We start from the raw sequence: 13381 nt of genomic DNA, 5'->3' as shown, positions 1-13381 counted from the left end.
TCTCCGAGCAATTCTTGTGCCTTTTGGTGTGGCACAAGAATTTTTCTCTCTCCGGGTTCCCATCCCCGCAAAAAGAAAGAAAAAATATCCCGAATTGAGAGGTTCTCATACTTTGGGTTTTAAAAATTATGGTTTTTTTTTGGTAACTCTACTCTAAATTATTTGTACTTTTAATTAGCTCAACTAGAAAAAAATTTTATGGTTGAATAAGAGATATGTAGTTTAATCCTTATCTACACAAAAAAAACTAAATGAGATTTTGGTCTAATGATAAAGAGCTATCATCATAAATTGGTGCTATAGGTTGCAACTTTCTCAAAAAAAAAAAAAAACCTCTAAATTATCTTGTCATCTAATAAAGAATTGAGTTTTTCTAGCAACACACATTTTACCACAATTGATGTCAACGGGTAATTGAATTTTTCAATCATACATAGATGCACCACTTAAGCACTTCAATCACTAATTAACATCGAAGCAAGTTGTAACTAATAGTGTCTCCAAACATTTTATCTAGAATAAAGCTACAATCACAACAATTTCACAATTAAGTCTAGATGGCAAGATGATATTAGTATCCTTTTGTAACAAGTAAGGCAAAGAGAGAGAGGTGAAATGGTGGGTTCAGCTTTCCCACAACCATTGTGGTTCAGCGTATCGGAGGTGGGCCCCGCACCCACAAGCCTTAATCTGATAACCACCGCAGGTTGTTTCCACGTCGGCCACCTTCTCCAACACCGTGTCAGTCACCACCTCCGCCTCGGGTTTCTTTTTCATTCGTCCTCCTCTTGCTTCTTCAAGGTTTTAACTCTCTCTTACTCTCAATATATCGCCATTTGGTTACTTAGAAATCATTAAAAACTGCAATTCAATCGGTTTATTTGGGTTGAACTCTTCCGTTTTCTAGCCTTTTCATTTCGTGGGCAAGTCAGTCATAAACTAAATTTGGTATTTTAAAGGAAAACAATAGGGACCCTGCTAGTTGCTTTTCTGTGTGTCTCTGAATTTATAATGGAATTGAGGGTGTTTATGTGATACGTATGGATGTCTCTCCATGGACCTTGTGTACTTGTTCTACATACTAATTGCTTCTAGACTTTTAGTAATATCATTTTCAACCTGATTTCTAAACAAGCAGCTCTATCTATTTTCCTATTTGTTGGGCTGTGTATTTCTTTTTTCTTTTTCTTTTTCCCATTGTGGGTGTTCAGAACTCTTTGAACACCTGACTATTTCCACGGGTGTGTGTTGATCCCCGTCCCACAGATGCTGTCTAAGAGTTTTGTACCCAAGACCTCATTCATCTCAATAGGCCTTAGCGACCAATAGACCAATCCTTTTAGGGTTGTAAGGTTCAGTATGTGTGACTCCTTATGACTATATAGAAAATCCCATAATATGCCTTGATTTCAGAAGAGGTTTTATTATCAGGTCGGCAGTATTCGAAACTAATGAATATGCAACATGCTATCATTGTAGAGATGATGTTGCACTTAATTTTGAAGTTGCTGCCTTCACCTTGATTTTGTTGAAGATTACAATTGAAATGGGTGACATGAAGGGGCTTTAGTTGTTTCAATTGTGATATTGATGCATTCCCACACAATTCTATAAATTCTTCAGTTTCAAAATTCTTTGGCATTTGATTTTTTATTGAACAGAAAGTCTCTCGTCTTGGTCATGTGCCTAGATTGAAGGATGTGTGGTGTGAAAAAGACCTCCAATTCAAGGAATTTAATTTTCTTCAGTTATCAAAAGATACTTTGACAGCCACATACTCAACTTGTTCATCCTTCTTTAATGGGGGAGAAACTAGAAAGGACTTTGGAAATGATAGGGCATCTCACTCGAAGATATCAAGTAGAAATTCATTCAATGGAAGAAGATGGACCAACATTCTGCTTGCTGTTAATGTCTTGTGAGTATCAATGTATCATCTTGTCAAACAAGAATAAGATTAGTGCAATGATTCATGGATACAATTCAATACTCTGTTCTATAAATAATAATTAAATGCAACAGCTTTTTCACTTCCAATTTTTTATCCTTTTTGTTTTAGATACATATATTCACTTTCTTTGTTTTTGAAATTTTGCATACATTGAAGTAAATGTTTATTGCTTATTAAATCGTGTGTGCAGAATTTTCATTGCACAAACTGCAACACAGGGGCAGCTAATATTATGGGGAGCTAAGGTAATAGCACAAATAGAAATCTAGACATGTTCCATCTTTAATATTAAATTTTCAATTTTTAGCTTCCTTACCTTGTTGATTAATTCAAGTTATATACAGATAAATAGTCTTATTGACAAAGGACAATTCTGGAGGCTGGTCACTTCTTCATTTTTGCATGCTAACATTGGGCACCTAATGGTCTGCTTTAAATTGTACTGCTTGATATTTCTCACTTTATGTCTTATTAGCAGTATCTAGGTCTGAGAAAATTGTCATTTTTAGGTTAACTGTTATTCTCTGAATTCACTTGGTCCTAGCGCGGAGAACATCAGCGGTCCTAGGAGATTCCTTGCAGTTTACTTTGCCTCAGCAATTTCAAGTAACAGCTCATAACCCCTGCACTAGCTGATCAAAATTGTTTATCTAATTGTATTCTGATTAAATTCAAGAAAATCAGGTTCTGTGATGAGTTATTGGTTCTGCAAAGCGCCTGCAGTTGGTGCGTCAGGAGCGATCTTTGGATTAGTAAGCTCTTGAAATCTGTATTATTAGCCTTTCTACTTGCACCAATGCCCCATTTAATAATAATAATAATAATAATAATAATAAAACCTCAGAGAAAAATATTCCAGTGAAGTGAGTTTCAGTGAGTGCTCCTAAAATTTTCATTATAGGGAATGTAGAACCATATATGGCTGCACTTATCAAAATAAAAAAAAAGAGCCATATTCAACCAAAAACAGAGCCATATATGGCTGCAAATGCAGTTTTTTCTTGTTTTATTATTCCATTTTCAGAAGGCCAAGTACTCCACTCTTGAGAGTACTCCTTTTGGGCTGGGTTTAGGACTTACGCTTATTATGGGACTCATCCTTCCCTCTGCTTCTGCTCAAATTATTCATTTTTTAAAAAAAAAATTAAAAAAAAAGTACTCTACTATTGAATTTTACAATGTCAACTATGTCTGTAGTTTTAACCTCTCCATTAGGACCTGATTGTCAGAATGTTGATTGGCCGATTGGCTTTGTAAAATACTAACAAGAAATTTTCTTACTTCATGAATTCAAGAATTTTATCTTCAGATGCTATATGAGTTCTTATATTTTTTGTTTTTACCCCTAGTAACGCTACTTCTATGACATTTTCACAACAAATTCTAGGTGGCAAGTTGTTTTTGGTGTGTAAAAAAGTGATGTTAGTATTGGGCCATATGAGAACCAATAACAACTTATCACCTAGGAATTTTTGTGGATAGCATTACTCTTTTTACCTCCCCACGTCCTCTTTCCTTTAACAGTTGAAAGGGAAAAAAAGACGATGCAGAATTTTCTGCCCTAAATAAGTTTGGAGTATTTTTTTAAGACTGTAAAAATAACAAGCTATGTTCAACATGTTTTTCTTTTCTTCTTCCTCCTTTTCTTCTATCTTTAGTCAAACTTCCAGTGTTTGATTCAGATTGGAGCAGTTGCTGTATTTGCCACAAGGCATAGACAACTGGTTGGACGTGGCAAAGAAGATCTGCAACACATAGCACAGGTTATTGTTCTGAATATGGTATGATCCACACTTCCATTATCAATCTTAAAATGTTAAGCAATTTTTATTCAGTAAATAAAAAAATAGAGGGGGATCAAACATTGACAGTTCACTGTTGAAACATTTCTATTTCTTCCAAGCATTTTGAATCAAGTCCATTAGGTCGTCCATTTTCTCTGCATGAGTCTAGGTTGCTGTCTTAGCGTGATTCATCTAAATCATTACTCCACCCAAAGTTACATGTAGTGCAAAAATGTATTATGATTGTTATGAGAGCATATATGAAGAACACAGTTTCATATCATTCAACAAGTGGCATATTGGGAATAGGACGCTTTTTGTTTTTCTCTTTTGTGTGTGTTGGTTGAATTAATGGCATTAAGTATATCTGTATATGTGCTGCAGGTTATTGGGCTATTTTCCAAAGGCATTGATAACTGGGGACATGTAAGTCATAAGTATAATATCAGCATTTCTTTCGAACTATTTGATGAGTATATAAAAAATGTAATGTTTTGTGAATGCTCTAGCACATTTGTTGATACGTACTTCAATGTACATTCAAAGAGAGAGAGAGAGGGAATGCTATAATGCCTTCGGTTAACAGCACACATTATGCAATGGCAGATTAGGCATCCTATGCCATCAATCTTAAGGAAACATTTCCTTGATATCATTGTGGCTTCTTTTATTAATTTGATTGTGTGCACTCTCATATGGTGGTTTTAAGTAACTCATCTCCAAAATTAAGTTTTGCATTAATTTTGGTCATTGTTGGTTTTGAAGTTAATGAAAAAAACTGCCCGAGACTTCTAGGATATACTTATATCCTGTATGTAGATTGTAACTTCAATTGAAAATCTTTGCAATAAATCCTTGAATACCAGTTTCAGACAGACAGATTCTAAGAGGACAAGACAGCTAAGTTTATCTGGAAGCATTCATGAAAATCAATCAAAACATCCCCTTTTGTCTTTAAAAATTATTATTACTATTTTACTTACAACTTTTACAACTACAGTTAGGAGGCTTTCTTGGTGGAGCTGCTGCATCATGGCTTCTTGGTCCTTCATGGAAGTATGAGTCCATGTCAAGTGATGGTCGAAGAATTTTTGCTGACAGAGCGCCGATATTCTACCTCATCAAGAAGAAAAGGGAACAAAAGTGATTCTGTATTGATTTTTAGGCAAAGCAAACTCTTATTGCTTGTAGTGAAATTCGTATAAAAATTATCATGCTGGGAAAAGGTGCATTTCTGATTGCTTATTCTTTGTCAAAAATGAGATTTATAAGTTGTTCCCTCCTAGCTGCTGGATATGTTCTTATATTAGCTAGTATTCTTTCAAGATTGTCTGATATATGTAGCACAGCTGCACAGTATCTATATAAGGCGGTAGAGATGTTGTTTAGAGATAGTTTTTTGATTTAACAAAAGGCGGTATAGATGTTGTTTAGAGATAGTTTTTCGATTTAACAAAATTCAATATTCGAAGCCTACTGCTAATCCCCACTAATACAAATTATAGAAGAGGTTTAAGAACTGCATACGCCCATTGCCTAACCGCCTGCTGAAGCCAAACCATATGTTTTTTTTTTTAGTGCTACTAAGAAAAGAAGGTTGGTTGGTTCCATATCTTGCGAATATGCATTTGTATTGCCTGTTTTGCCATGACCTGTGCCTCCTTCAGGATAATGTGGTGGAACGTCTGCTTCAAGGTTTTGAAATCTTCCATCAATGCTTCTGAGGCTCCTGTATTAGCTTTTACGAATTTTAGGGAAGTTGCTGTATGTTCTGATTGAACCAGAATCAGAGCTTATCTTAAATCCAGCTTTCCACGTTCCATAAAGTGCTTCCCTAAAGTGTCACTTTGTGCCAAGAAAAGAAACCTCGGATAATGGGCGGTCTTTTTTTAAAATCTTGGAAATCAAGTGAGTTGCATTGCATGACAGCCACAGCTCGTTGTTTCATCCATTCATAACGTTGCTCTCAACGCAACGCACATATCGGTTCCACGTTAGTTACAAGGGATTGCGGGTGTTGTGCAATCCTCCAGAACCAGAACTGCTTTAGCATCCTTATCCCACCTAGCATTCATCTAAACATGGTATATCCACCATTCATCTAGCACTCCATGCTTTGTATAACCAAGGGCAGAAAACATATTAAGGAGCAAACTCAAACAAGACAGTAAGATCTCATTTATCCAAAGGTAGCACTCATCTATAGCATAATTGGTGTCAACCAAGCACATTCATTATATTCATCAAACACATCATGTTTTTCATCCCACTCAAATGTGTGTTCACTTAACCATGCATGACTTACTTTACTTACCTCATTGCATAATCATCACAACACTTATGCATTAATGCATGTTCATCTTCTTATGCATGTTCATATAATTCATCTAAGACATAAACCCTAATTATCAATCTAACAATCAAGTCATGTGAAACATATTATTCTACTGACCCTAGACCTAAACATATGAAATCTAAGTTGAACAAACTCTAAACATGTGATTTAAACAAAGCAAAACATTAGAAAATCAAAACCCTAAATTTGAGGTTTATGGGCACAAGTATGTGCATGCATACATGAAGTATGCGCACACATACCTTGAGTATATGTACAAATGCATGAAGCATGCGTACGCATACCTGCCTAGAAACAAGTTTTAAAAGCAACAACAAAACAACAATTAAATTCAAGTTAGCATGCTTCTAATTATGAAAGCTATAAAATCAAACTACAAGATAGAGATATCAAAGCAATAAACAATGAAATACAAACAAAATGAGAGAGACAAGGTTAGACCCTTACCCAAGGTGGTCGATACCGTACCGGTACTAGCCTTACCGGTCGGTATGTACCGTACCAGTACATATACCAATATCGAAACGCCAACGTTTCGTACCAGTTTAAATACCGGCTGTACCGGCCGATTTTGGGTAATACTGGCCAGTACCGGGCATACCGGTCGGTATAGAAAAAAAAAGCTTTTTTTTTATTTTATTTTTTTATTTTATAGTTTTGTAATTTTTGAATTTTTGTAAAGACAGAATGGTAACTTATTAGTATTATTTGTTTTCTTAGTATGCAATGAACAATTAAGCTTTCTATTTTTTATATTGTGTTTTTTTTTTTCCCTTTTCTTTTAATTGATGCTAAAGTCTAAAATCATGAATAATTTGTTCTAAATTAAGGTAATGTTTTATGGTAAAATTTTATATTTATTATAATATATATATATACACATTTATAAATATAAAAATAACGGTAAACTTGAAACGGTACATTGGTATTGACTGGTACCGAAATATATCGTTGTAGTGGGCCTTTTTTTTGGTTAAAGTGGGCTAGGTTGCCTCCTGCGGTGCTGAGCCCAAGTATTCTGAGTAAGGGAGTTGAGACCGGTCCAACGGCAACTCAATTTGATCCGGCTTGTGTGCAAACTATGTCTCGTCTGCCGGGAGCACACTTACGGCGAGTAGAACTGTTTCAAATGGGTTGCGGCAGGTAGATATGATAATAACAAGATAAAATAAAGTACTTTGACATCTTTATTAAGGTAAACAGATAATCCCTACTTAAGAAAAGATAATCATAGTTTAACAACAATTATTTTATAAGAAAAGTAAGGGAAACAAGTGAGTAGTATATGAGTTGATTGAAAGAGGAAATAAATTAGACTAAATTTGATCCGTAGAACCAAAACCAGAGAGGGAAGAACGCCTCTTCTCAAAGAGAATAATCTCTCAAAGAGATCCTGCCATGGAAATTAATCACTTTGAAGGAAGCGAACCTAAATGGTTGGTACACAAGAAGACTTTTTGTTTTCAGCGGAGAGCAGGATTTTGAGAGGGAGAGAGGGAATCAACCTATTGGTGCATGCTTTCCGTTCTAACTCTCTATCTTTTTCTTTCCTTCTCTTCTAATATTCCCATTTCTTATCTTTTTTTTTTTTCTACTTCTTTTTCTTAATACTTGTTTTCTATTTCCTGGTTTTCAAATTTCTAATACCGTGGTGCTTGTCATCTCTCCCCTCCTGTACATGGCAAGGGCCTCTTTATAGTGCCTGCCGTGACCAGATTTTACTATTTTAGCCCTTAACCACCTTTGTCTGGTCTGGGTGTACCTGCCGACCACCACTGGTCCGTCTGTGTGCCACTCCCCATCGCCAGACAAAAGAAAACTATTTTGTTTGTTTGTCTTCCATGACACCCTTATCCCTCATGGCATGCACTTAGTGGTTCCAACTCAGTTTTGCTCCTTTGGATTGTATGTCATCCCAGCAGCACACTTCCCCCAAAAGAGCCCTAGTAGGAACCTCAAAATAGGTTTTTCCCCTCTCCCCATCGCCAAACCATGCCCTCTTACTTCTAACCCATGACCTTACCGTGTCCTATATTGGCTGGGTACAGGCTGGTGAGGTCTGGGCCTTACGCGTGCCTTTCTTCCATGTATGTCCAAAATCTGTCTACTGTTCATGCATTTGCCGTGGTTGGCCTACACAGTCTACCGTTTTTTTGACTATTTTATGGTTTCCCTTTCCTTTATGGCTTGCCCTATTCAGGGGCTGGGCCTTGCTTGACGGTGGGCTTTGCTTTCCTTCAGCCCACCATTTTTCCTGCTATTGTCTCCTACCATACTACTCTATCATTTCTACTGCGAAGTTGTTTTGCCTTAATTTGGCTAGGCCTCTTTGGGCCTGCCGTTTATTCTTCTCCTAGTGGCCCAGTACGGCTATTGGTTCTTTTATTATATCTCTGGTGGGCTCCTGTGTCCCATTTGTTTTCCCTTGGGCGTCTCAGGCCCATTTGCTTTCCTTGGGCTTCCTCGGCCCTTTTCTTAACTTTGCATTCCCATGGACTTTTACTGAATTCTTTGGGCTTCCCCCTCCTAATTACATTATCCCTCATCCTTGGGGTTCATGGGCTTGCCATCAACCCCTTACTTTCTTTGCTTTCATTACTTTGGGCCTACCGTAGCCCATTCTCACTTTTCCACATCATATACTGCCCATGATTTACTTTTTCTCTTTCCGGGCTCCTTTAAGCCCATTTACCTCCTCAAGGCCCATTAGTTCATCTTATGGTCCTGTGATCCATTATTCCTGCCGCTTGGGCCTAATAGGTTTTCTATCTGTTTGCCAACTCTTTTCTGTCTGTGTAGCTGGGCCTCTCCCTTCCACTTGGGCTTCCGAAATGGCTATCAAAAATCGTTCCACTAGTCAAACCGGTACAGTCTCCGATACGAGATTGACTCCCTTGCCCTTACCTCAAATATAAGAACTCTTTGAGCTTTAATTTGACCGTTCCACTCTATCAATCTAATCAAGACAAAACCAAAAGTTCTAAAATTAAAACTCGAAGGTCAAGACCATAATATGTCCCTACTAATTAAACTTTAACTTGAGATGTTTTAGAATAAAAACTCATACTTTGATTCACTATTTTTTAGTGAATTAGGCGTGTTGTGGAAAAATAGCTTTTGGGACCTTTGATAGTGATCAAAGAGGGATGCAAGGTGGTCTCCAGCTGATGTGGGACTAGCTTTGCATGAATTTTACATAAAAAGCATTCCATATAAGTCATCTGAACCCTACATGTGCACACATACTCTAAGTATGAGTACACATGCTAACCAACATGTGTACACATACTTAGGATTCTTGTATGTTTTCCATTACCAAAACATCTTCCAAGCTAAAGACTTATAAGATTAGGCCCTAAACCACCCCTAAACCTCTGAGTGATATCATCATTGAGGAACGAGGGCTCGGAGGTACAAAATGAGGTGTCCACAATTGCCTCTCTTTGGATTCGTGAGCTCTGTTGAAGAAATCAAAATAAAAAGAGATAAACCATTTTGTTTCAACGTACAGTTAGGCTCAACCACACGCACACAAAAAACAACAAGCATACATTGGGGTGGGTTCAATTCTAAAGAGTCACATGGGATTCGTATGTTTGAAGTCCCACGGGTGCTGCTTAGAAAACGAGTAGCGACAAGCTCACTATCCAAGAGCTTGATTTGCCAATTGTCAAGCAAAAGGTAAGTGACTCACTATTCTAGAGTCACTTAAAAATAAATAAGTTGGCCAATGGCCACAAGACGGGGAGATCACTCCACCATCTACAAACATCACATAAATCAATCAAGGGTGCTCTTACGAGCTAAAAAGGGAATGTATCTGAGGTGTCATTCTACGTCTCTTGCCTCAAATTTTTCTTGGTGGCTCTTGCATTAACCTCAATAATATCTGGTGTTCTGGGTGGCTCTCGCCTCTATCTCAATCTCTTATGTATTTTGGGTGGCTCTTGCCTCTATCTTAACCATATTTGTTTTCTGCCATTGTTCATTTTTAGGGTGTTCTAAAAGTGTCTGAGGACGTGTGTACATATTCAATTCCAAGAAGAATATGTGCACAAAATTCGATGTCATGGTGATCTTTCGTTATCTTGGTGAAAAAACTCACTTGAGGGGTTTTCCAAATGTTCTGAGGTCTTTCTGTAATTTCCAACTTTCAAGGGATCCGCGTGTGATTTTCGGCCCAATGGGGTTTCTTTGTAATTTCCAACTCTTTGAAGGTCTTTTATGCAAATTCTGACTTTTCTTGACCCACTAGAGGGAAATTTGGCAATTTCCAATCCTTTGAAAGGTTTGTGTGCAAATTCTAACTTTTTTTTACTGTAATTTATTGACACTCTGAGGTATGCATATGCAAATTCTGATTTTTCGGATCCACTAGGAATGATTTTGTAATTTTTTGATTTTCCTAGACTCCTTGGGGATCTTTTTTGCAAATTCCAAGACTTTGATTTTTTTTTTTTTAAATACTAAATAACATGTAGTTTAGTAGAGTGGCTTAAACTACACGTAGTTTAGCCATTGGTTATCTTTCCCGCCTCTTCATTTTCCTAACGTGACTGTTTCTTTTTCTTTTCATTCCCTTCTTCTTCATTGTGAGCAATCACGACCTTGGCTTGCCAATTTTTCTCAAATTGGACCTAACCTGCATGAACGGGTGCGATTGTGATACTCAAAATGTCGAATTCACTGTAACTCCCCCCTAGATCAAGGGTTTTACGTAAAGTTGCCACTTATTTAATTAAATGGAAAAATAAGAAAACCTTATCTAGAAAAAGTGCTTCAATTGTATTAATATGTATGACAATTTGCATCAATTTTGTAACAAGAATTTACAATACTTTGGTCCTAGATACAACCTAAGAAAATAAATTACATTGTTTTTTTTCCTAGTTACATTCTAAAGAAAATTTAAATTTACACGGACAAGGGTCTAGTCTAAAACCTTTGATCTTGGTTCGAAGGCTAATTTATGAGATAAGAAAGGATTAGGCACCCATCTCTCCTTGTAAAAACCGGTCTCCTAGTTTAGCGTAGCCAATATCATGTCATGTCAAACAATTGCAAACAATATATCATAAAATTGTGTCAATTTGTAAGAATTGTAAATAATCATCTGTTCAAGCATTTAATGTAGAGAGAAACAAAAAGTAAAATATGTTAGATAACAAGTTAAGTGGAGAGAAAGCATGAAAATAATGACACGTTCTTCATCAGTGTTGAATCTAAGAAACGTTGTGATCTCAGCACCTTCCAGCTCTTCGAGAAGCACCCAATGTCAAACAGGTTGACAGTGAATGGAGGTGAGAAATTCAATGTTTTTTTTTAATAGATTATATTCTAGTTTATAAATAATTATCGAGGTGTGCTATAACTTATAGGCTATGGATTCCTTGACTAAAGGTTTCATTGTCATCTAGTATTATTCGATGTGTGCCACAAGTTTGAATGTCATGAAACACTTGTGGGGTTTGCAAGATTGTTCACAATCCATAATTATGGTAGCAGAGACCTGTAGACATGAAATCTTGTCTGATGTCAAAATCTTCTTTTGTTAGAGGAGAATGAGAAAATATTGTTAAAATTGTATAATCTTTTAATTATAGGTGGATTCAAAACATTATAATATATTATTTTCCTTTTCTTTATCTGTTATAATTACTTTTTGTATTTCTTTAAATGAAGCATCATGTATTCACCGTTTTTGACTTGCAGGTATGACTAAAGAAAAAACATTTTGGAATGGTCCATACCTCACATTGATGACTCAAACCGCAGGTCTGTATCCCTCGGATGCCTTTCTTCTCTGCAAAACTTCCTATGTTATTAAGAAAAGAAAAAAAAAATCATGTTATGACCAATCTCGTAATTTATATTGAAAATGAAAATTTTTAAATTTCACTATGAAAATCATAAAAGATGAATTTTTTTTTTAGAAGAAAAAAAATCATCTTTTAGAAATTCTTTTTCGAATTTGATTCTACAAACAGTTATTATTGAGCATAATTTCTATAGGAGTACTAACATTCCCTCCCCACCCAAAAAAAAAAAAAAGATTCATCAAGTCCATTTCGTACTTCATCTAGAGGCTTTAGGCCTACCCTTGTTTTTTCTTGGGGCCATAGGTCCATCATTGTTTTGTCTATGGGGGCATTAAGCCCATCTTTGTTCTCTATTTCTATGACTATTTGTTTAGGGGTCTTAGGCCCATATCCTTGCTTTGTCTTGGAGCCTTAGACTTGTCCTTGTTCATCTAAGAGCATTAGGCCCAACCTTGTCTCTCTAAGTTCCCTAGGCTCTTCTTTGTTTTGGTTGAGGACTACGCCCATGTTCTCTCCATTTGAGCCTTAGGTCTATCTTTAATTTGTCTTGGCTTTGAATCCACCTTGTTATTCATTTAGGGTCATATATATGCCGCCTAGGATTATTAACTTGTTTGATTCAATGCGAGGGCCCTAATTCCTCTCTATCTCTTGTCAAAGTTGGTAGTGGAACTTTGGTTGATATAATTGATTCTTTCTTTGCCCAATTCACAAAAATTTTGCATGTACTATTGCTTTCCTTTCGTTGAAAATCCTATGTAATTTACATACCACATTACCACTGAAAGTTTCACAATGTCAAATTTGAGTGCTCCCACCAAGAGAGATGACGAGTAAAGCAACATAAATTAAACAAAATCAACATGATCCTTTTGAAAAAAAAGAAAAAAGAAAAACCCAATTATTGCATAACTACATGTCATTCACGCATTTGCCTGTATTATATTATATCTAGGTCACTTAAAGGTGTGGACGTTACAAACTTACATTTCATTTATTCATTTTTATGTACGTTTTATTTTATTATTGTATATTTTTAGTATATTTATTATGTGGATATCAAAAATTTTAAAAATGCTATTTCTAAAATTAATGATATTTTTTAAATAAAAATATTTATTCTCCCAACATGCATCAGCACATTGAGAACATACATTAATTAATGCCCTTTTGATTTCTTGTTCTTGTTTTGTGGTTGCTAAAGCTCGAAGTGCTGTGATATGGGATGTTAAACAAGCCCCCAAGGCATCCATGATCACATGTGTTCATAGAATTTGTGATCAACTTGGGATTTTCATAGAAATTGTTTTCCATACAATGATGGTAAAAAATATCAAATAGATAAGCCCAAACCAAATTGGGGTTTTCTTGGTCGGCTTTTCATTTTGGAAACTTATACTTTGATTTGATTGGACTTACATGAAAACATTGTGAGTGTGATATGAGAAGAAAAATATGAGAAATAGACGTA

At 36.0% G+C, this 13381-nt stretch overlaps 1 protein-coding gene across 2 annotated transcripts; it reads left to right on the top strand.

Annotated features, from left to right (window-relative positions):
* The first annotated feature begins 457 nt into the window (after positions 1 to 457).
* Positions 458 to 5129, top strand: LOC115968976 (RHOMBOID-like protein 10, chloroplastic). 2 transcript variants are annotated; one of them, XM_031088527.1, is made up of 9 exons: positions 458 to 801; positions 1662 to 1918; positions 2142 to 2196; positions 2296 to 2376; positions 2461 to 2557; positions 2636 to 2703; positions 3622 to 3732; positions 4120 to 4161; positions 4736 to 5129. In XM_031088527.1, exons 1-9 carry the CDS (start codon positions 616 to 618, stop codon positions 4880 to 4882), a joined length of 1044 nt encoding a protein of 347 aa, XP_030944387.1. In that variant the 5' UTR covers positions 458 to 615; the 3' UTR covers positions 4883 to 5129. The 2 variants fall into 2 exon arrangements, with proteins under 2 accessions (XP_030944387.1, XP_030944388.1); XM_031088528.1 differs by having other exon boundaries at positions 459 to 801; positions 3634 to 3732.
* Positions 5130 to 13381: the final 8252 nt, after the last annotated feature.

Source organism: Quercus lobata, chromosome 11, assembly GCF_001633185.2.
Source record: "Quercus lobata isolate SW786 chromosome 11, ValleyOak3.0 Primary Assembly, whole genome shotgun sequence".
Lineage (NCBI taxonomy): Eukaryota > Viridiplantae > Streptophyta > Magnoliopsida > Fagales > Fagaceae > Quercus > Quercus lobata.
This window is presented reverse-complemented; position numbering and strand designations above follow the sequence as displayed.

Coding starts and splice junctions, on each gene's coding strand:
- LOC115968976 (XM_031088527.1), top strand. CDS start 616: ATGGTGGGTTCAGCTTTCCCACAACCATTGTGGTTCAGCGTATCGGAG. Junction 802..1,661: donor CCTCCTCTTGCTTCTTCAAG/GTTTTAACTCTC, acceptor TTTATTGAACAG/AAAGTCTCTCGTCTTGGTCA. Junction 2,558..2,635: donor CTTTGCCTCAGCAATTTCAA/GTAACAGCTCAT, acceptor CAAGAAAATCAG/GTTCTGTGATGAGTTATTGG.